General features: G+C 39.3%; 1 protein-coding gene across 5 annotated transcripts in view; it reads right to left on the bottom strand.

Moving 5' to 3' along the window:
- Positions 1-25122, bottom strand: part of gria2b (glutamate receptor, ionotropic, AMPA 2b) — a 143649-nt gene that overhangs the window by 77503 nt on the left and 41024 nt on the right. For all 5 annotated transcript variants that reach the window (XR_007262880.1, XM_048601037.1, XM_048601051.1 and 2 more), the window contains 3 exons: positions 16628-16867; positions 13120-13316; positions 8035-8088 (listed from right to left, as the gene is read on the bottom strand). Coding sequence is in view for 4 of the 5 variants with exons in the window: in XM_048601037.1 (XP_048456994.1) it covers positions 8035-8088; positions 13120-13316; positions 16628-16867 (491 nt within the window). In the remaining variant the exon portion in view is untranslated. The remainder of the gene's footprint in view (positions 1-8034; positions 8089-13119; positions 13317-16627; positions 16868-25122) is intronic.

The raw sequence follows: 25122 nt of genomic DNA, 5'->3' as shown, positions 1-25122 counted from the left end.
CCATTAACCATGGCTAAACCACCAAGCCTACACATCCTTGGACACTAACCTGCACATCTTTGGACTGTGGGAGGAAGCCAGAGCACCTAGAGGAAACCCATGCAGAAACAGGGAGAATGTGCAAACTCCACACAGACAGTCACCCAAGCTGGAATCAAACAAATTTGGTTCTCTGATGCTGTGAGGCAGCAGTGCTAACCACTGAGCCACTATGCCCACCCCCACCCTCCGCCATATGCTAGGTCTGGTCGTTCTCATTTATTCATTCTTAGTAGAGAGAAAATTTAAACATTTCAAATTGAGAACAAAGCTGATAAAATTCAAAGTTCCAGAGCTGTTAGAAAGCCTTGTTAAATAGGAATGTGATTCCCAAATAAATGACAAATTGCTGTCCTGCACCTTGACTACAGAAGTTACATTTTCTCTTCACATACATATATTTAAACCCTATGCAATTCTGGTCAGGTCACTCCACTGGTGTTAGTATAGACTCTAGGCTTGGATTTTCACCTGAGATGAGCAGCTTTAAACCTGAAATTCCCCAGCCTTGGGAGGAACTCCCCAAATTGTGGGCCCTTTACTCTGTGTGAGCAGGTGCAGCTTGGAGTAGGCCCTTGGAGTTGTCCAGACAGATCAGAGGTGGCCACAGGGTCAGCCAAATGCCAAGTGTACTGTTTAGCAGAACTGCTTCAGTTATCTGAGATATTATCCCAGCTATTTGCTTGTGTTTTAGGGGCTTTATCTCCCTACTCTCTCCCAAAATCTATGCAACACCTGAGCAAACTCATGCCCTGACCCAATGTCTTTAATTCCAACTCAATGCCACCTCACTAATCACTGCACTTATGCTTTCAATGACAACTCTTCCAGTATCAAGCATGGGCATATTGAGATGAAATATAACAAGGTTCTAAATATCTATTAGAGTCTTTGCTATGTTAAAAAAACTAACACATTCATGAAAACCCATTCAAAACTTTAAATCCCTTCAACAGTTTTAACCCTTGCAAACAAAAGAGTGTGTAGTCATAACTCCAAATCAACAGTTTAGTTAGGCCACATTTGAAATATTGTATACAGTTCTGGTCGCCACACTACCAAAAGGATGTGAAGGCTTTGAGAAGGTACCAAGGTATTGCTGGTTTGTAAGGTATTAGCTATGAGGATTGATTGGACAAAGTTGATTTGTTTTCACTTTAATGAAGGATGAAAGGCTACCTGAGAAGTTTGCAAAATTATGGATAGAATGAATAGTCAGAGTCTTTTTTCCTCAGGGTTGCAATGTCAATTACTAGGGGACATAGGTTTTAGTAAAATGGGATAAGTTTGAAGGAGATGTGGGAAGAAAGTTTTATACACAGAGTGGTAAGTGCCTGGCAATGTGCTGCCAGAGGAGGTGTTGGAGGTGGATACAATGGCAATGTTTAAGATATATAAATAGGTAGGGAATAGAGAGATATTGACCACAGTAGAAGCAAAAGGCTTTTAGTTTAGAAAAGCATCTTGTATCTGTGCAGTCTTGGTGGGCCTAAGGGCCTATTCCTGTGCTGTACTGCTCTTTGTTCTTTATTCAAAATCAACTAACTGTTTGATAACCATTTTGAGCTGCCAATCTGATTGCAAACTTGGCGGCCTGTTCTGATAATAAGATGGAAAGCGGTCAAACAGTGCTAATGAGAGAATGACAGCCCTTAGAGTAATGTTAACACATAGCTAATGCAAATGCTAAACCAGAATTTCTTTATCTCCCATTGATGTGAATGTGCTATTTTAGACATATAGGAGCAGAAGTAGGCCACTCAGCCCCTTAGGCCTGCTGTACCATAATAAATCATGGATGATATCTGACCTCAATGCCATCTCCATATCACTTAATGTCAATAGTAACTGGCAATCTATTGATCTCTGTTTTGAACTTACTTAATGACCGAGCTTACATCACAAACAGAGGTATAAAAATCCAGATTCACTGCCCTCTGAATGAAGATGTTACTCATCACCTCAGTACTAAATAGCTTGTCTTTTATTCTGAGATTGTCCCCACAACCAGGAGAAACATCTTTTTTTCCTTCAGCCCTGTCTCGCCCTTTAAGCATTTTGTGCATTTCTGTGAGATCAATACTCATTCTTCCAAACTCCAAAATTCTAAACCCTAGTGTCCTCAATCTCTCCTCATCAGCTCGGGAATCAGTCTAGTGAACCTCCATTGCACTCCCTCATAAAAAGGAGCAGAACTGCACACAATACTCCAGGTGCAGATCTCACCTACTTTCTACACAACTGGAGCAAGACTTCTTTGCATGTGTACTCAGATCCTCTTGTGATAAAGGCTAACATATCATTTCAGAATGCCCTTGGACATTATCACTTTCCAATACCTCATTCTTTAAGAAATACTCTGCATTGCCTCACCCAGGTTCGATTCTACCCTCAGGCGACTGTCTGTGTGGAGTTTGAACATTCTCCCCATGTCTGCGTGAGTTTCCTCCAGGTGATCCAGTTTCCTCCCACAATCCAAAGATGTGCAGGCTAGGTGGATTGACATAGTTCTAAATTGCCCATAGTATCCAGGGATGGGTCTGGGCGGGATACTCTGAGGGTCAGTGTGGATTTGTTGGGCCGAAGGGCCTGTTTCCATACTGTAGGGGTTCTATAAATTTCTCTTCCCCACATCATCACCCACAAAAATTTCATAGGGTTGAGAAATTAAGCAACCTCGTAGCTTGTGTTTTTTAAGAGGTTTCACTGACACAGGCAGCCTTTTTATTAATTTTTAAAGGGCTAGGATTGGATTGAAAGTTCTGCGGACTTACTCCACACTTCAAGAGATTTACGTTTATCCTAAGAATTTATAATTCCCACAAAGGAGTTAAAGCCATCTCTATAGACAGAGAACAAGAACATCAATAACGTGAAAAGGGCTGTAGCAGTACAAACTCTATGACTGCCCCATAAGATCAGAGGAACTCCATGCATAAGAGCAAAATCAATTATTATAGTTCAATGACTAGGTCTGTTCTCCCTGTCATCAGCTCCCAATGGAGGTAGAAAGTCAATCTTCATTTTTTGATTCTTGTTGGATTGGTTACCATTACTTGGTGAATATTAGGAATCTTTCAAGCATTCTCTACAGGATCCTCACAAAATCTCAGCCGGCAAGTGTTAATAAGGGATAATGAAGTACCACCATGACATATGGGAAGGAATGGAGGGTTTACTTGTTTCTATCAGCTTGAAATTTCTCAGTCTCTTCTCTCAATACAGTAATCTGGTAGAACTGGGTGCTGTCTATTTCAGACCCTTGTCCAGAAATTATATCAAAGACGTGCCCAGGGCCTAAACAGAACTTTATGCCCAAGAATTAATTTTATCAAATTGATGTTTGACATCTGATATCTATTCCTTGAGCCAGCATCAGAACTTTGATATGTACCACAGTTACGAGGTACGACTCCTTCAGCACTGTCCATAACTAAACTTGAAACCTTAGATATTCTACAATAACCTCACAAAAAACTTTTCTTTAATTCTGTTCAGAACATAACCAATGAATTCATGAACTAGAAAAAAATACTAAATGATAATCTGAAATTCCCAAATCCCTGTTTCAACGATGTGCCCCGTAGCATGTTAGCCCAGCTGTTGCCAGCCTCGTTGCTTATCCATGGGCCAGGTAATTTCCATGGTCAAGTTGGGAAGCGCACAGTAGAAATGTTACAATAGCAACACTTCCCTTAATAAACTGCTGGACTTCAAAGTATTGCACTTCAACTCATGGAGGTGAACTGAGACCCAGGATGAAAAAGGAAAACATGAAGAGAAAAGCCGAGCAACTTTTTAGAACATGTAAACTTCTATATTCAAATTCTTATTCAGAATGATAACATTTGAAGTCAAATCAATCCCAACAACAAAGGAGTTCTCATGTTTGAATAACTGTGTTGAGATTTAAGGTAATTGATTTATGTATATGTTAATATCGGCTGTTTAGGATTTTTGAATATTGAAAAGTGGCATATGGGTTTTGTGTTTGTCTGAAGGGCTCTAAGTATTAAACATGTAAGTATTTCTGTTACTACAGTGATTTTCTTTAAATTACAGTAAATTGCAGTATGAGAAAATGACTTCCTGGAGTAATGGGGTTTTGTTTACATTGGGAGAGCTTACGAATAAACAAAGTAGTCCATATAGTTCATTAGGCTTTCAAATAGATTCTGAAATTTCTTGGGGGAACAACATAAGTTTTTAAAAAAAGGGTTTGGGTTTAGTTTGGTAGTTTTAGAAGTCTTGGCTGAAGTTGGATGTATAAACCATTGTTCCTGAGAAAGGACTGTTAAGAAGTAGATACCATCATCATTTATGTTGTTATGATCCCAACTAATGTTATTAATTGGCAGGTCTGATCCCAGACTGAAAGTTGACTTTACAAGTCATTCTTGTTTTGATTGTATCAAAGCGGTCTTTCACTAAAACACAAACATTCAATACTGCAGATTTAGGTTTAACAATAATACAGAAGTTTGATACGCAAAAGAAATGAAGATAAAATGGAATAAATAAAACTAATTACATGCAACACAATTCTAAAGATTTTGAAACACAAGGTAAAATACAATCTCAATTAATTCCAATAACACTCCTTTATGGTAATCATGCCAGAGAGAATTTCTTTCTCTCCATCGAAAGAATTTTGTTTAAAAAATCCAGGCCAGAAGTGGTAGGTAAAACTATGAAAGCGTTATTTTAAGCTGAGAAGGTCTAAGCTCAGTTGGATGAAGGCCCCAGGAAGGGCTATCAGGTTCTCTGGACAAGGAGTTGAAGGTATAATCAAATTAAACCTTACTGAGGCCAGAGAAAGAAATTCTCTCTGGCATGATTACCATAAAGGAGTGTTATTGGAATTAATTGGGATTGTATTTTACCTTATATTTCAAAATCTTTAGAATTGTGTTGCATGTAATTAGTTTTATTTATTCCATTTTATCTTCATTTCTTTTGCGTATCAAACTTCTGTATTATTGTTAAACCTAAATCTGCAGTATTGAATGTTTGTGTTTTAGTGAAAGACCGCTTTGATGCAATCAAAACAAGAATGACTTGTAAAGTCAACTTTCAGTCTGGGATCAGACCTGCCAATTAATAATATTAGTTGGGATCATAACAACATAAATTGCTGTTCCCTGATGATTCCTTTTAAGAAAGCACAAGCTACAGCACTTTTCTTCTCTCATATTAAAAGCATTCCTCAAGAAGTTAAGAAAACCTTCCATGGCCCGCAAAGGTATGTTGATATCATAACCTCATGTCAGACTGTAATGATTAAGTAACTCTTTTCATTATGTAAAATCAAGTAGCCAGCAAGGGGGTGCGGTGTTCAGTCCAGGTCTAGGTGTTGGGAATGGCAGGGCAAGGATAGGGGTTCTGGGCCTGAGGAGTGTAAATATTTGGGGGAGATATAGTTGTTTGCGTGAGGTAAATGTGGAGTTAGTTTAATCATTACTCAGGAGTTAGACTAAACATTTGATAGTCTAACTGTCCCTGACTATTTTATTTAATTTCATTGGAACCCTCCAAAGTCTCTGATTTAAGTGAAGACTGTTGGACGATTCCAAGTGTTTTTGAATTACCCAGTGCAAAGTTCAATTTTTCTGGGCACTTCCTTAGAGTGTGCTACAATGTGTACGCTGCAGGTTTCCCATGCACAACTGCCATTGCTGATGGAATAACTATTGTCTGTCCATTGGCAAACCTCAGCCTATAACTGTTTTCCTGCAGATGTTGTCTGACCTGCTAAATATTTTTGGCATTTTCTGTTGTCATCTATGATCTCTTTGGCTGAATCCAACTCCCACTGTACTAGAAACACAAGCTGGGAAAATCTAATCCAGTCCAATATCAGGCATGAAGCAGAAACAGAATGAAATTTTATCCTATAAGGAATAGAAGTTCAGTGCCTTTGGAAGATGGAACACCTTCTAATTTCCAAGTTATACTGCTGCATTTGAATTGGTATACACTGGAAACTTTTCATATCTTTGTTTCATTGGTATGAATCTAACATTTTTGAAAAGTCGCAATAGAAACTACACAAATCATTTTCTGAGTATGTGGCAACAGTGCCGGTGATATCCCACATACAACAACATTTAGAGAGGTTGCTTTCAGATCCTCATTCATTTTACTAAAGGAAACAATTAGAAACATTGATAAGAAGTTATCTGGTTTGAGGACCATGACATTAGCTTGCAGCCAAGCGGAACCCAGAACACATTATTTGTCTCACTGGTTGCACAATAACAGATTCACCATGTTTATCTCTACCAATAAGTGACATAGCTGATGGGAGGCCGGAATATGCTAAGTAGCATATTTTGCTACTTCAACCTCTGCCCACCCTCCTATAATATTACTAAAAACAGGACAGAAAGAAGCATGGCACTTTGGAAAAGCTTATCCCAGTAGACAATCAAGATCCAACAATGCACAGAGTAAAACTTTGGCCCTTCGACCACAAACCATCAGGGTTACAACAGGAGTCTCCCCAAGAGCCTTGGAATTTCAAGTGTATTGGATTTGTCTTTTTGTTTCAACATCTACACCTCGTGACTGTTCTGTGAGGCACACCCTTGATAAATATTGGCTTTGAAACCTGTTATCATGCACAAACTCTGAACGCTTTAGTCCAATTGAACAATACTTTTATTTATTCTGAAGCATGTTATCGAGCAGTTATAGCACAAGAACAAAAACAAAAGTTGCTGGAAAAACTCAGCAGGCCTGTGAAGAAAAAATCAGAATTAACGTTTCGGGTCTGGTGATCCTTCTTCAGAACTAATGGTGGCTGGGAAAACATTGGCTTTCATGCAGAAAATAGAGAGGGGGATGGGGTAGGGAGTAAAAGATAGGATAGAGTCCAAAGAGAGAGAAGAGCAGTTGGATAGTCAAAGGAGTTGATAATCTCGCTGGGCAGGTAAATAGTTGTTAATGAGGACTGTTAGTGACTAAGAATTGGTAGTGTCTAATGGCAGGCTATGTGATAACACTAACTGTGATTTTTTTTTCTTCACAGATGCTGCCAGACCTGCTGAGCTTTTCCAGCAACTTCTGTTTTTGGTCCTGATTTACAGCATCTGCAGTCCTTTCGGTTTTTATTAGGTATAGCATAAGTATTGCTTATAACTTAATTCACTAAATAAGAATGCACCTTATTGCATGACATGCTTTTTTTGAAATGAATCCTTAATCCGTCTAAAGAACTTTCAGAAAAATAAGCATTGCACTTTCTGTAGAATCCATTTAGTTATTGAACTGTTTCATTTATTCTTAAAATTTTAGCTTTTTTTGATATTCTTTCAGGCTATGACATTTTAAGATTTAACTTCAGTCTAATAGAACCTTCTGGTTTAAGATACTGGTCAATAAATGAAAATTTTTCTTTTTCTTTGACAACGTTACTTATATCAAAGCTTAATGAAGATGATCACTTGCAATGTATAGATATTGATGCTGCTGCTCACACAGCTTTTCCTCTCTAGTCTGAGAATTACTAGTCCAGCATAAAATCAGAATTAATCGCACAATGCATTTCTGTGACATTCAGACAAGTCTTGTTGATAACTCTTATTGAAAAAATGCATAGGTAGGTTGGATTCAACAAATGAGCATCACAATAATAGTGCACTTTGAGTCTAGCATTGCCATACAGTTGTTCTGGTGACCTGCTTGATCTGAATAGGCAGAAATATATATTTCAAATTTCTTGTACATTATAATTAATATTTTTGTCCCTACTGGGATATTTGACATTTATTCTTAACTAATAGATTATTCCATTTCATATTTCTTTCGCTGGTAAGAGGAAATTGTTAAAATTACAAAGAAGAATTCTTTAATCAGTCCAAATATATACCTGTCACAGTCAGTACTGCTGGAGCTAGTTCTATTATACATTAACCATATGTTGGTAACTTGAATTTGCTTGTGTTTATGTTATTACATATGGTATGTTTCCACAATAATGTGTGGACTACCTACCAGGTTGGCAAAGATATAATGATATCCTTTGACATGCTTCCCAATAGTTATGACCTGTAATAAACAAATTGAGAAATTAGTTTGTCTCTTGCGATATTCAGTATTGAAGAGCAGATTATCAGAAACATGTATGAAACTTAAGTTATGCCCGATAGAGTCATAGAAAATCAGAGTTTTTACAGCATGGAAAAAGGCTCTTCAGTCCATCATGTCATCTATCTATTCTAAAACCATTTTCCAACATTGGCCCATAGCATTGTATGAAATTATATTTCAAGTGCTCATCTCAATAGTTCTCAAATGTCTTGAGGACAGTGATTTCCAGATACCCACAAGTCTCTGGATGAAAATTATTTTCTTTACTAAGGGGACAATTTTCTCCCCATCTACCCTATCAATGCTCCTCAATCAGATCCCCCTTCAACATTCTCTGCTCTCAGGAAAACAAATAGCACACCATCTAATCTCTTCATAACTGTGTTGCTCTGGCCAACATCCTGGTGAAATTCTTCTGCATTCTCCTGAGTGCAATTGCATCAAACCTATAGTGTGGTGACTAGAACTGCACATAGTATTCCAGCTGTGGCTTAACTAACATTACATACAACTCTATCTTAACCTCTTTGCTCTTGCATTCAATGCCTTGGCTAATAAAGAGAAGTATCCTATATGCCTTGTTAACCACCTCATCAACCTGTCCTGCTGCCTTTAGGGATATATCGACGTGCACAATAGGTCACTCTGATTTATTGTACTTCCAAGGGTCCTATCCTTCAACATGTACTCCCATGCCTTGTTAGTGCTTCAAAAATGCATAATCTCACACTTACAGCAATAACATTATCCTTTCCAACATAAAAATCAAAATACAAAGTTATTTGCTGAAGTGTAATTCAGGTGAAATTCTAATTAGCCATTAACTTCAAGTTCAGATTCATAAAAGGAGATAACCATCTTCCTTGGATTTCCTGTATAATCTCTGACATTTACAACTTTGCTCAATTGGATGCACAAATATTTATGATGATTATTCAATTTATGCTATGATTGATACCAAAGTAGAGAATGAGGGCAGGAAATGGATATCAGAGGTCTTAATTATAAGAGGCCATGGTTGAGATTGTCAGAGACTGAACATTAGCAGAGGAATGCTTGGATGCCTCAGGGAAAGTGCATATCACATGCATTGATCAGCACTGAGGAGAGGTCAGAGGTCATGGGATGTTTGGGGTCTTGGGGTTGATTGGATGAATTGTGTGGGAAGGATATTTGATCATAGGAGTGGGGCATCTGATCATGCAGTTGTTCAATGGACCCCTTCGAGAATGAGCTCAGAGAAATAATATTGCCATGACCTCACTGAATCGCAGAGCAGATTTGATGGGCAAATGGCCTGCTTCAACTTCTATACCTTATGGTCCTATGGTCAGGCAGTTATGCAGCATCCAGCAGCTAATTGGAAGAAGACATACCTCCTGGATCCTCATTTCTTTTAACTGCTAAATTTCCTGAAGAACAGAAAACCCAGGCAGCCAGAGGTAAATTTGAAGTGGTCAATGAATGTGAGACAGGACAGAGAGGAGGCCATATTAGACTTGGTATGGTGATCGATGTTTCAGTAGGAGAGCATTTTGGGCTTAGTGACCATAACTCCATAAGATTTCAAATAATCATGGACAAGGATAAGGGTGGCCCTCAGGTGAGGGTGCTTAATTGGACAAGGACCAATTACATCCAAATTAGACAGGAATTGGGGAATGTGCATTGGGAGCAGTTATTTGAGAGCAAATCTACGTCTGGCATACGGGATGTTTTTAAGGACCAGTTAATTAAAGTGCAGGACATGCATGTGCCTGCAAAACTGGAGGATAGGAATGGCAGGATTCAGGAACCATGGAAGACAAGGAAAATTGTAAGCTTAGTCAAAAGGAAAAAGGAAGCATGTGACAGGTCTAGGCAGCTACAAACTGATAAAACTATTGAAGAGTAGACAGAAATTGGAAAGGAACTTAAATGTGGAATTAGGAAGGCTAAAAGGGGCCATGAAATGTCTGTAGCAAAGAAGGTCAAGGTGAATCTCAAGGCTTTTTATGTATATATTAGAAGAAAGAGGGTAGCAAGGAAAAGAGTAGGCCCATTGAAGGACAAATGAGGGAAGTTATACGTGGAGCTACAGGAAGCTGGGGAGATCCTTAATGAGTTCTTTGTATCGGTATTCACCAAGGAGAAGGACATGATTAATGTTGAGGTCAGGGATGAGTGTGTGAATACTCTAGAGAATGTCGATATATTGAAGGAGGAAGTTTTGGGTATCCTAAATTGCATTAAGGTAGACAAGTCCCCAGGACCAGATGGAATCTATTCCAGGTTGCTGAGAGATGCAAGGGACAAAAATAGCTAGGGCATTAGCAGATATCTTCACATCCTCTTTGACCACAGGCGAAGTTCCAGAGAACTGGAGATTAGCCAATAGTGTTCCCTTGTTTAAGAAAGGAAGCAGGGATAATCCAGGAAATTATAGGCCGGTGAGCCTGACGTCTATGGTGGGGAAGCTCTTGGAGAAGATACTGAGGGACTAATTTTTAAAACTGTACCACAGTCCTTCTCCCTGATTTCTGTACCCATATCATTTCTGTCACTGGTGAACACTGACCCAAAGTATCCATTTAGAACCTCACCTCCATCCTCTGGCTCCATGTACAAATTACTGCTGTGGTTCTTAAGAGGCCCTACTCTTTCCCTCATTATCTTTTTATCCTTAATATATCCATAAAACAACTTTGGATTCTCTTTTATTTTACCCACCAGTATCCTTTCAAGTCCTTTTTAGTTCTCCTAATCTTCTTTTTAAGTACCCTCATCCACATTCAATACTTCTGCTGTTTTGAGCCCTTGGTATCTGCCAGAAATCTCCTTTTTTTTCTCTTAATCCAATCCTGTATGTCCCTTAATATCCGTGGCACACAGAATTTGAGCATGCTTTCTCTTTGTTGGAACATATTAGCCCTGTACTCTTCTTGATTGAATCCCATTGTTCGGAGTCAGATTTACTGAAAGTATCTGCTCTCAATCCATTATTATAACTATTAATTCAGTTGTCACATCCCAATTCCCACCCCGCCCTCAATCTCTTCTGATTTACAAGCCACTGATTATGTAAGCATGTACCTTTTATTTACCCAAACGGGCCCCCTGCTTTCTTCACAGCCCTACCTTTTTGCCTTTCTCCCATCTAGATTCTCAGAACTGCCCGTGTCCCCACAGTAATCAATTTGCAATAGTGAATGAGCAGCAACACACTAATGATGAAGTAGCATTCTTAACCAGCAGCTCAGATATTGCTACTGCATCTTATGCAGAGGAGAGGACAAATGCAAATCTGCATGTGATGAGGTATTGACCACAAGTGGTCTTTAGCTAGGGCAGGAAGCAAGGATAGCACAGGTGCCAGCTCACCACAGGTTATACATAGGTTTGACTGTAGGGGACTTAAATAAGCACATCAGTGGAGTGAGTTTACATTAAGGTTGATAGCCATGCAAAATGATGTACTTTGTGTATAGACAGGCCTAGGAGAAAGCTGCCATACAATGTCAAGAAGCATGGAGGACTCTGAATGTACACAAGGAAATTCTCAGAGTCTGGATTCTGCTGTCTCCAGAATGGAAATGGCGGAAAACTTCATTAGCAAATCTGTAGAATCTACTAGGATGATCTGACGGCCAGTGAGTTTTGTCCAAGTGCTCTAGTTTCTTCCCAAAGTCCAAAGATGAGCAGATTAGTGGATTAGCCATGCTAAATTGCCCATAGTCTCCAGGGATGTGCAGGCTAGGTGGATCAGTCATGAGAAATGCAGGTTACAGGGATAGGGTAGGGGGTGATTGATCTGGGTGGGATGCTTTAGAGGATCAGTGTGGACTCGATGGACCATATGGCCTGCTTCCACACTGTAGGGATTCAATGATTCTCTGATTTCAATGAGTAGACATAAAATCTGGGAATTGGAATGGAAGTTCAAATAGAAGTCCTATGGAGTCAGGTTGCTACCATGCAAACTCAAGACTGCTGCCATTGTGGGAACTGTAGGATATTATAGCAGTCTAGCAATTGTCTTCTAACAGATTATGATTTCTGTATTGCCATGTACAGGAGAGTCACAATGGCTCTATTCGGTCACCCATTATACATCCTGCCCAAATTTCCTTTCCATTGAATTTACCCAAACTATCTTGTCCAGTCTTTGTGTTCAACATTAGGCATTTTGAACAGGTTTAAAAATGTCAATAACCTTAATAGATTATGCCTCAGATAACATGCCTCAGATCAAAATGGATCTTCAACAACTCAATCCAAATGAACCAGTAGATATTTGGAATTAGTGTGATAGTTTTAGACATGAAATATATTGATGTAACTAATAAAATAATAAATTTTTGCATGATTTTCTATTAGCTTAATAAGTACAACTTAAATGGCTCAAGGGGAGGTCTGACTATAATTTTAGAATAGAAGAACAATTACAGGAGACAGTTCAAAGCTGGAATTCTGCTTGAAAATCACATGAACAGTTGCAATAAGAAGTCAAATAGCATATCAATGTGCTATCCTACAACAATTCCCAAACGGACCATCAGTGTGCTATCCAACTGCAATTTCAATTTGTATAACAATTTGGACTGTTTTATTTGGAGTTTTGTTGAGTGGAAGCTAGACCATTACCCTCAGGGAGGAATACAAAACTGAACATTCTGTCACCCGGGTACTGAGTGCCATTTCATCTATAGCAAAAGTAACATTCACTACTATTGGCCTGGCAGTAAATTCTCTGATTATCTGTTCAGTTACGAAATGATACTTTGCATAGTAAGACATTAAGTGTGAAATTTTCTTTACTATAAACATTGCTAATTTCATGATTTACTCTACACTGTGGATATAAGAATACATCTTATGAGATCAATATCAATGTGGAACCTCATGCTGTGAGCATCTACCCACTAATTAATGAATTAGTAATTAATTTAATTAATAATGGTATAAACAATTACAGAGTATTGTTATCTATTCAAGCTGTATATGTAGTACCTGCTCCATGATGTCATTAACTTTGTCACGCTCACAGTCAAGAATTACTTGTCTCTCCTTTTTATTTTCCAGGTCCTGAAAAAGTGAGCGATAGGCTTCATCTTTTCTCTCATCTTTTATATTTCCTACATTGATTGCAGTCACTTGCCACTTATTTTCAGCGGCAGCATCCAGGACTGCCTGTAAGACTGACAACCCTGGAGAAAAGAACAGAAGAATACAGTCTACAGATTACATTCACAGCCTGAATAAAACTGGTTAGAAATCGAATTACGAGAAATCACCCAATGTTCACTTTCTGATATTTGCTGAACTTAATGAAGACATGCTAAAATAATTGGTTTAATCTGACAAAACATTTCAGGGGACATTGAAGGTGATTACTTTTACGTAAATATAAAATTAGTAATTAAGTTAATTAATAATGGTATAAACAATTACAGAGTATTGTTATCTATTCAAGCTGTATATATAGCTGCATATATACATCAATTATAATCAAAATCATAACACAAGTAGGATAAGCAGAAGACTAGAAGACCCTCAAATCTGCTCAAGATCATTATGATCATAGCTGATGTTGAGCTTCCATTAATATGATAGATTTCTTTCAAAGATTTTGGAAAATTAAACAAGTTATCTTTTTTCAATCAACATATCAAAACATGTATGAATTGATTTCCCTTGATTATAGTTACCACTGGATTTCAACATCAAGGAGAACAATGAGGGAAAACTGATTCAAAATCAACAATAACTCACTCAGAGATAGTAAGAATTGCCGATGCTGGAGTCAGAGATAACACAGTGTGGAGCTGGAGGAACACAGCAGGCCAGGCAGCATCATAGGAACAGGAAAGTTGATGTTTCGAGTCGGGACCCTTTTTCAGAAATGGGGAGGGGGAAGGGAGCTCAGAAATAAATAGAGAGAGATGCGGTGGGGCTGCGGAAGGTTAGTTGGATAGTGATAGGTGAGCGCAGGTAGGGGATGGTGGAGATTGGTCAGTGACGTGGGAGGAGCGGATAGGTGGGAACAAAGATGGACAGATTGTGTCAGGTCAAGGAGGCGGGGATGAAAGGGAGGGTTGGTCATGGGCTGGGGCTGGGAATGGGGATGGGGATTTTGAAATTGGTAAAATCCACATTTAGGCCATTGGGCTGTAGGCTCCCAAGGTGGAATATGAGCTTCTGGTCCTCCAGTTTCTGGGTGGCGCTATTGTGACACTGGAGGAGGCATCAACAATGATGCCTCCCATCATATTTCCACTTGTCATTGATTTCCTTCCTTTGACCCTGCTTGTCACAGTTCCTGATCAGCACTTCTCTCCATTGATATGGAAAGCTAATAAGTCACCTCATTTTCCCGCATCCAGCAGCAGAAATATTGGACTGGCCCCTTGGTATAATGACAGAAAGAAAATCCCCAATCCTGCTTCAATCCCTCCAAATGTGGTGAGGAACATTGATGGACTTCTCTATCTCTCCCTCTCTCGCTTTTGAGCTCCTTAACAGCACCCGTAACTTATCTTTTTTCCTCTGCCTGATTCTAAATTCTCTGTTCCTCTTATAGATTCCTCATGCATCAGCAAGGTCCCTCATGGTAGCAAGAATAATCTAAAAACCCTTAGCGTATGCTAATTAAGTCACAAAGTAGGAAATGCGTTTTGGTCACAAGAGAGTAAACCAAATTCTTTGCCGCCATTGGTTGATGATTATGACTAAATTAAGGCAGTGGAACAGGATTGAAAACTGTAATGTTTCATGATACTGTCTAACAATACTGTCCTACATCCATGAATCTTTTAAGTATAATTTCCTTTAAGATTATGTAAATTAGTATACACATCAACTGGAACTGAAGTAGTGATATAAGCCATTCTCTGGAGTGAAAGATACAGCACATCCTTTACACATGCAGAATCCATGAGTGAATCAAGAGGGAGTTATTATGATTGAAATAGAGTTACATTTATATAGCACCTTTTATAGCAGGATGTCACAAAGCACTTTACAACTAATTAAGTACTATTTAAGTGTAGTCAATGTCATACATGTAGGAAACATAGCAGTCTATATGCAGACATGAGGTTCCCACAAACAGCAATGTGATAATGGCTGGATAATCTGTTTTATGATGATATTAATTTGAGATAAATATTAATCAGTCCTGGTGCTATTGGATTTGTTGCATCCACCTGAGAGGGTAGACTGAGCAATTGATCTACTGACTTATCCAAAATCAGTACTCTTACAGTGCAACACTCTGTCAGTGTGGTACTCACATGTCGACTATTGCTGTATAGTCCTAAATTAAAAATTAATCTCTCAACCTTCTGTCTCATGAGCAAGAATGATAGCAACTGAGCTGTAATTGCTTTGTATAGCTAATTCTGACCTGAACTACATTAGTAGGAGAGAAATCTATTTCACCATTGGAATTTCTCTTGAAAATAAAAATGGAACTGCATTTATTTATAAGGCCAAGTGTTTTATATATGGAATGTGTAACCACAGCTGTCAGCATGTTTGCTGGACTGATATGATTAGTTTGCATATTCTGAAGGAATTGGGATCTTGGGATTCCCAAAAATCAGTTGCCAATCAAGGACTTATAATCCAACAGGTCTGGCAGCATCTATGAAGAAAAAATTAGAGATAGCTTTCGAGGAAGGGTCACCAGACCGAAACGTTTACTCTGATTTTTTCCTCACAGAGGCTGCCAGAACTGCTGAGCTTTTCCAGCAACTTCTGTTTTTGTTCCTGATTTTTACAGTATCCACAGTTCTTTCAGTTTTTGTTTTTTATAATCCACCAGGTCAAACTTTGTGCCTGCCTGCAGGTGGAGATCCTGTGCAGATAGGGGAGGGGGAGGTAACTGAAGGAGAGGGTTGGAAGGGTGAGGAGTTGACAGAGCGCCATATCAGACTGCTAGCATTCCTAGATGTGAAGCCAGGAGGAATGCATGAAAGGATTGAAATGGCATGCCTATTGGCATGCTTTGTTCAGGTTCTGTCAAGTTTAACAGCAGCAGCCTCAACTTCACTTGCACACTGAAAGATTTGATACCAGTTTGAGGTGAGCACAGCGGGTACTTTGGTAGCCAATGCAACTCAAGAGAAATCAAACCATAGAAGCTTTTTTTTTGTTTCACACTATCTCTTACTTTCTTGGAAGATTGATGATGCAGTGAATGCATCAAGCATAAGGACTATATCACCATCAAGCCTGTCTATGTCTTATTCTCCGTTATTTAATCCCTTTCTCCACAGGGAGTTTTGAATTTCCTTCTTATTTGATGAAAATCTGAAAAGTAACTGAATGAAATTTCAGAGTATGCATCTAATCTTAAGATTTAGATTATTCACCCCAAAATTCATCCCTAATGTGTTAACATTTCTTAATTTAGCTGAATTGTTAGATTATTTCACAATGGAATGTTCATACATAATCATTGCACAAAAAGAAAGGAAAACTATGATAGTAACATGTAGATGAAAAACATGCGTACCTCTGTCGCTGTCATACAGATAAGCAAACTTGTCCCACTGATAATATTCAATCAAACTAAGAAGAGCACCCTTGAGATCTGGCCTCATCTGTATGACAAATTGATGCAAGCCATCCGCAGGAAAGCTTGGGGTGATAAAAGAAACATGCAGTGTTCCACAGAATGATGTAAGCGTGTTTACAGACTTCTTGTCGTAAAATCCAAAAATAGCGTAGACCCCTCTTGAAAACTGGGAGCAGACTGCAAGAGAAAGAAAGTCAAAAAGAATTTTTAATTTATGAACACTCAACAATCAATCAGAGTTCTGTTACCATTAACACATTCACAACCTAAAAGGAAAATTGTTCTCTCATAAGGATGGAATTGTACTGGGGGGTCATATAAATACAGCCCAGTGACTTACTTGTACTTCTTTCAACTTAGTATACTGCATTCATTGTCCACAATGGATGTTGGATAACCAGTTGCTACTTCCCTAATAAGTGCTGAACACTTCTGTACCATCCGTAAGTGTAATGTTAAGGTTTGCTTGCCTTTTTAATGCTCCATCTCAATCTCAATCTGTACTCTGCCCTTGCTTTGTCTTACATTGTTCGAGTGAAGCATGATTTAAGCTGAAAAAATCCTTATCTTTCTGCTGGAACTTTATACCCCTATGACATAAAATTGCCTCAATAACAACTGCTGTAGCTGCAGCACACATTTTCTCTCAGAAATGAGTGCTAGTATTGTCATAAGATTCCATTGGAAAGGAGAGATTATAAACTGGGTGTTAGCATAGGAATTTACAGTTTATAGATGACAGGGGTCCGCAGTTCTAGAGCCCATCTGGTATTCTTCCACTACATCTCTGGACTACTGGAACATTCGTACTTTTCTACCATCATCATTTTAGTGATTTATCATTTCCTGCCTTCCACCTAATTACAAACTTTTGTTTTTCCTTGGTTCTGCTTCTCCTTATAAGATATGCTTTATATGTCTTACATTTTTTACATTGTATGTTTTACATTTCTTTCTGAGGAAAGGTCAACTTATCTTTCTGTGTTGTCTGTTTCCAATATTTTCTATCTTTAGTAATGTGTTCAGCAGAAAATTTATTTTCGACATTTTAGCAGAGGCATTAGCACATTTAGTAGTGATGAATTTCAGATGAATGCATTAATCAAACAAGATAGGCAATGACTCATGTTTACCTTGGAATTTTATTAAAATAACTACACAAAATAAGGCACTAGGAAGTTACATTTCATGCCAATCAACATCCCAGTACAGAGATACATTTACTTATAAACTTATTAGCTATACTATTCTTTAATTTTTTTTTCTGTTTTTAGTCAATCAATGTTCACAGTCAAAATGTTTGACAAATCAATACCAATAAAGTAATGTAATATAATTAAAGTAACAGACATCCAGAAGTTTATGGAACATTAAATCAGTGAAGGTGGAATTTCTTTCCTGTTCACCAAATTTGACATTAACACTGCAGAATCTCAAACCAGCAGTTTATTAGAAACTGTTATCAATAAATGTAACCTTTTCTTATGTTTGCTGGACTGATATGATTAGTTTGCATATTCTGAAGGAACTGCCAAACATAATAAGCATCCTCCATTTAAAAGTATTTCATTAGTAAAAGGGACAGAAATCATTTTTCAAAAATCTATTCTTCTAATTAATCTCTTGACAGAAAGGATAAACTGCAGATCTCCAAGTACCGAGAAACTGCATATACAATTTCTGTAATGGAAGTAAGTAAGCAGAAGACTTTAAAAGCTTTCAAAGAAGAGGTCCTGGAGAAATTGTTGGAAAAAAGCTTGTAATATAAGAGATTCAACACTTGCTTACTAAATTAAACTGCATTTTTAATGTCTTCATTTGAAGCTTTCACATAGGCTGTTCTCTCATCAGGCTCTGATAGCTTGTGGGGAATTTTCCGAAAGTGTCACGACACCTCAGACAAGGGCTTATGCTGAGAAGGCAGGGTTGTCATGGTGACCTCAGCCAGTACAGACTAATCATGTTTTCAATTTTCAAAATAAATACAAAAGGAATTGTTGTACATTTAAGACCAAATTTCATCTTGTACTTTCACAGTGTGAAGCTTCATCTACTGGAAATCATGGTGAGAAAGGATGTGATCTCGGCACCTTTGCTGCTAATTTATTTCCCACATTTTGTAGGTTGGTTCTATCTCATCAAGATACGTGGTACTTTCGCTGTCTTTTAGATTGAACCTCAGATCAAACACAAGCCTAAACAGAAATAGCCTGTCACAGACTTGTAACATGTAAGAACAGGGAGCAACAAAAAGGGAAGCAGCTCACAAGGGCTTATAGGGAGGGGTTAGGTCACTTTGGCATGTCTGAGTATAAGTGTCTCAGGAAGCTGGGGTTGTCATGTCAGGTGATGACAGCTACCTGTAGTCTCCCAGATGCCTCCCCTGCTTCATCAGTGACTTTTAAGTCACTACAGCCCTCAATATTTTGCCTCTAGGTCTTTTTAAAATTCAGTTGAAGACATCCCCAGAGTTTTCCATTCATTAGTTCACAATTATGGGAGACCAATGACTTGGTGGTCAGGGCTGCCTAATATGTGAACTTGGCCTACGATAATGTCCGTCAGAATGATTGGGCACTCCAGTTACCTTCTCATAAAGGGAGGACATCATCAACTGCACACACAGTAACCCAACAGTAACAGGGTGAAGAAGTGGGAATGTCACTGGACTAGTAATCCAGACGCCATAGGAGCTGATGGAATTTGAATTCAATCAATGTTTTAACAATCTGGAATTGAAAACTAGTCTCAGTGATGATGACAATGAAATAATCATCAATTGTTATAAAAACCCATGTGGTTTACTAATACCTTTTAGGCAAGTAAATATGCCACAACTTACTGACCTAAATGTGATTCCATATTCACAGAAATGAGATTTACTCTTGATTACCCAATGCAATAGCACAAACCATACAGTCAAGGGCAATTGGAGACAGGCAATAAATGTTTGTGTTGCCAGTGATGCCAACACCCTATCAAAGAATTTAAAAAAGAGGCATTTGCTCAGCATAAGGGTTTCTACTCCAGTAATGCACAACTATGAAGAAATGTGTGTTCAAGTGCCTGGAGCAATCTAGATGCATACGTTAGTATCAACTAATACAACTTTGCACAGCTGAACTTGTAGAACGAACAAGGCAAAGACCTTAGGTCCTATTTGAATAATTTAGAGAAGGAAGGGGTATGGTGTTAATCCAAGAGAAGTAATGATGGTAACATGCCTGCAGCCGCTGACGTTGCTATCAGACACACCAGGTAAATTTTACTAATGCAAGATTCACCTTCATCTTAGTGGGTTGATGTCATTAGCACACACAATGTCAATTCTTCCCCCCATTCCACAAATGCCACTGACAGTAAACAGTCCTTCAGACAAACAACCAGTTTTCTCTCTCATTCCATGACCATTCCCATCCTTTCATCCCTTTATTTCCAGTTAAGAGATGTGTTTTGATGGAGCAAATGGGTTTTATCACTCTTGACTTATTTCTTATATTTTTGTTCATACATGGGAGTGATTAGAGAGCCTAATTAAATTATTTACTGCCAGTCTACAAAAGGGGGCTAAATTTACCCGTTTCTTTTGGCAAGTGATGCCATGGCACTTTTTTCATCAATCTTCCACTCTCCATCTGATTAATTATGCAAATGGCCTCTGTAATTCTTCTTATGGAACAAAAACAGAAACTGCCGAAGAAACTAAGCGTCTCTGGGAGCTTCTCTGGTGAAAAACCAAGTTCATGTTTCAAATTGAGTAGTCCTTCTTCAGAACTGAAATCAGCTAAGAAAAGGTAGTAGTTATGCTGATGACAGAAGAGGGTGGCAGGGGTGGGAAGGAGTGAGCAGATGGGTGGCAATGGAGCCCAGAGCGAAAGAAAGACAGTTAGGCAGAAAAAGGTTGATAGTATGCCAGGGAAGGTGAAAAGCTGGTAATGGGGGCAATGAGCAGGTAAAAATTAATTGACTGTGCTGAAAGCAGCCCATGTCATGACAGGGTGTGGGATAAAAGACGAGTAAAGGGCATGGAAGGAGGCGTTCAGGCTCTAAAATTCAATAATTCAATAATTCGATATGGAGTCCTGAAGTGTGTAGGTCCCTGAGTGTAAGATGAAATGCTATTCTTCTAGCTTGTGCTCAGCCTCAGTGGACCACTGTAGCAGGCCCAAGGCAGAAATGTTGGTCAGGGAACAGAGTGATGAGTTGAAGTTGCAGGCATTTGGAAGCTCAGGATCATTTTTGTAGACAGAATGTAGGTGTTCTGCAAAGTGGTCGCCTAGCCTATATTTCATCTCCCCATATTGTGAGCAGTGAATACAGTATACTAAATTGAGTGAAGTACAGGTAAATCGCTGCTTTACCTGGAAGGTATGTTTAGACTCTTCGATAGGGAGGACGGAGGAGTGCAACAGACAAGAATTCCACTTTGTGCAATGGCATGGGAAATGCCATTGGGGTTTGGGGAGGTGTTGAGAGTGGAAGCGGAAAGAAATGGGATGTCCTTGATAGAATGCTCCCTGCAAAATGCTGGTGAGGTCAAAAATGAAGACCAGGAGCCCTATCGATGTTCTGGGAGGGAAGAGAAGGGGTGAGGGCACAAGTGCAGGAAATTGATCGGACACAGCTAAGGGCCCTGTCAAACATGCTCCCTGGCCAACATTTCTATCTCAGGCCTGCTGCAGTGCTCCAGCAAGGCTCAGTGCAAGATGGAAGAACCACACCTCAATTTTCCATTTGGGGACCCTGTAGCTTTCAGCACTCAATAGTGAGTTCAATAATTTTAATACTTGAACACCTCCTTCTATGTCCTTTACCCAGTCTGATAGCCCAGGCCCTAGCATGATATGGGCTGCTTTCAAATTAACTATTCATTTTCCACCTACGCATTGTCCCTATTTCAGCTTTTCACCTTCTCTGGCTTGTTATCAATAACCCCTTCATCTGTCTAACCTTCTTTTCCTCTACAGGGCTCCATCTCCAGCTATCCACTCACTCCATTTCCCCCCACTCCCCTGTTATCAACATAAATGCCACCTTTTCCTAGCTGCTGTCAGTTCTGAGGAAGTGTCACTGAACTCAAACTATTAACTTTGTTTTCTCTCTACAAATCTGTTGAGTTTCTCCAGCAACTTCTGTTTTTGTTTCAGATCTTCAGCACCTGCAGCTTTTCATTTTATCCTTATCATGGAATCGTGCAGCAGAGAGGCGTATGTGCTCATTACTGCCGGACCTTTGAGATGTCCAGACCACTGGTGCCATACTTAACTCCAACTCCATAGCATTTCAGACACTACAAGCCACAGACTGCACTTCACACTATGGTCCAGCACCATTGCCCCCAAGGAAATGGCCATGAAAAATAGATCTTCACCAAGCTGGTTCATTAATTCGCTGACGTTTCATTACCTTGCTGAGTAACATCATCAGTGCAGCCTCCAATGAAGTGCTGTTGTGTTTTCCTGCCTGCTATTTAAACTCTGGGGTCCGTTGGATTTGATTACTTCATTTCCGATTTTCCTTTACAGTGGTGTATATATAAGGTCTAGTTCTATGTGCTTGTTGATGGCCTTCTTGGTGGAGAACCAGGCCTCTAGGAATTTCCGTGCTTGTCTCTGTTTGGTCCTAGGATCCTGATGTTGTTCCAGTTGAACTTACGGTTCTCCTTATCCGTGTGAATGGAGATGAATGAGTACTGGTCATGTCTTTTTGTTGCTAGTTGGTATTCATGTACTCTTGTGACCAATTTTCTTCCTGTCTGTCCAACAAAGTTGCGTGAAAACACTATTTAAACGAGCGACAACACACTGTAGCAACCTGGAACTACACCAAAAAGAAGAACAGTAGCTCCACCAAGTATTTAAGGACAATGTATACCGGAACAACTGGATCCAACGATGCCTATCACACGAACAACAACAGGAAGAAACTGCACACCCTAACCCACTCATCACGCTACCATACATCAAGAATATATCCAAACTGACCACAAGATTCCTACGACCATTAGGCATCAGAGTAGCACACAAATCCACGTCAACCCTATGTTAACTCAAACCAAAGACTCCTTATCCACTATGGACAGAGGCAACATAATATACAAAATTCCATGCAAGGACTGCGACAAACATTACATTGGACAGACAGGAAGAAAATTGGCCACAAGAGTACATGAACACCAATTAGCAACAAAAAGACACTACCAATGCTCACTCATCTCCATTCACATGGATAAGGAGAACCAGCAATTCGATTGGGACAACACCAGGATCCTAGGATAGACCAAACAGAGACAAGCACGGGAATTCCTAGAGGCCTGGTTCTCCACCAAGAAGGCTATCAACAAACACATAGAACTAGACCCTATGTATACACCACTGTAAAGGAAAATCGGAAATGAGGTAATCAAATCCAACAGACCCCAAAGTTTAACACAACAGCATTTCATCGGAGGCTGCACTAATGATGTTCCCCAGCAGGGTAATGAAACGTCTGTGAACTAACAAACCAGCTCAGCGCGCAAACCAACCACAGCATCCAGAACCCGAGCTACAAATCTATTCAAGAACCTTAAATAGATCTTCAGTTCAGCTACAGTGACGTAGAGGTGCTGTCACAATACAATGTCCTGGGCAACGAAGGAAGAAGATTAATGTTGTTCTGTGTTCCACAAGGATAAGTGCCACTATCTTCTCTCTGCTATTTCTCACTTGCAGGCCCACCCTGCACTCTAAGTCTGCCTTTGCACATGCTTCTCACCAAGGATGATAGAATCCAACACTCACTATTGCATATAACATATCCATCCAGAGGTTCTCACGCACCTTATCTTCACAAACTATTAATCCTTCTAGTCCTTGCAATATCCTACTTATTCACTGTTGACAACTCAATACCAAGTGCAGAACCATACTGTAAGTGGCTTAGAGATGTATCATGATGGTGTGACGTGACTGATACCAATATTGTCAGATACCAATGTCTGTGGAAATGGGGTGTGTGCAGTCTTTGTCCATGGAGTGTGCAAAGATGTTGGTGCTAGGTTTCCAAGATGGATGTTTGCACCAGCTATTGCCAAGCTGGAGTCACTGGATAATCACTCTCAGTTTCATGTCAGGAGTTTTCATCAATTAGCTTCTAGCCAGCAAATCAGAGGATGGGAACTGCATATTAATAAGTTGAGATTCAGTGGTAATAAGGTTGACAATGAACAACAATCTATGCAAATGGGTTGCTCACTAGCAAGAATTTAGTCTTGCTGACTGACTCTTGATTGGAAACGGGGCTTTTTGTTCTTGACATCAAGAAAATCCTCACTGCACATCTCACCCAATTTTCTTAACTTTCCCTTCATGACCGACATTGTTCAAGGGCTGGATACATTCCACCCAATATTTTGAGTCTGATATGACTGTTCTTCAGAACGTCAGGTGGAAAGTGATGGGTTTTAATGCTGTGAAAAAAGGTATTGAGAACAAGAGGAACAGAAGGAAAGTCAGGGTAAGATTAGAGAGCAAGGGAAAACAGGTGTCATTGAACAAAAAGCTAAAGTGAGTGACAATAGTGGTAATCGCTGTAAAAAAGAGAGACAGGTTCAGAGCCAGTGTTAATACAATTGCAAAATATCAAAAGCAAAATCAAGTAAACCAGACACTGGGGAGGGGGAGCAATTTTTGCTGCCAAGATGCTGCCATCTCCATGGCTGTATCTTACGAAAGCTTTCAGCCTTAACTTTATAGAATGTACTTCTTCATCAAAAGGCGAATGGGCAGCAGCAATGGCTATATTATCCTATGGAAGATGCACAACAGTCCCTTCCAATGCAGCAAACAGTTAAAGGTGAAACTCACTAGGTTCTCGATTCATGCCTCTGCCGAGAACCAAAAACATTTACCTCTACTTCCTGCTGCAAGAGCTCCCTTACTGACCCTTCTTTTATTCCCTGATCGAATTGCATGCTGATCCCATTTTCACAACTCTGTTGCTTCCAGCAGTGGTGCCCTGACTTCATCAAGGACCCATCCCACCAGAGTAAAAATACTGCCAATCTGATTCAAGTTCGAGGAGTCAGAAAATTTCCTGACTCAGCACAATAATCAACTATTCATCAGGGATTGATTAACTCAATGGGTTAAATAATTTAAAACTATTAAAGACATTATAATTTATGAAGCAGCTGTTACAATAAATCAATTGATATGGCTATGAACAGCTTGCAAATTCAAAGTAGTCTGAGTTCCAGGAAGAGTCATAACATTGCATGCACGGCATGCAATCCTTAAACATGAGCTCGCTTAAAGGCAAGATACAAATGCAAGAAACCCCTTTCTTCCAAAAAGAAAGTTTAATGAATTATAAGAACAAATGAGCCTTTGAATTTATAAAACATGTAAGTAATTTGTTCAGACATCCTACGATGGTGACATCATCTGGAA

Source organism: Rhincodon typus, chromosome 1 (genome assembly GCF_021869965.1).
Source record: "Rhincodon typus isolate 14 chromosome 1, sRhiTyp1.1, whole genome shotgun sequence".
NCBI lineage: Eukaryota > Metazoa > Chordata > Chondrichthyes > Orectolobiformes > Rhincodontidae > Rhincodon > Rhincodon typus.
Note: the sequence above shows the minus strand (reverse complement) of the source record. Positions and strands in the feature narration are given on the sequence as shown.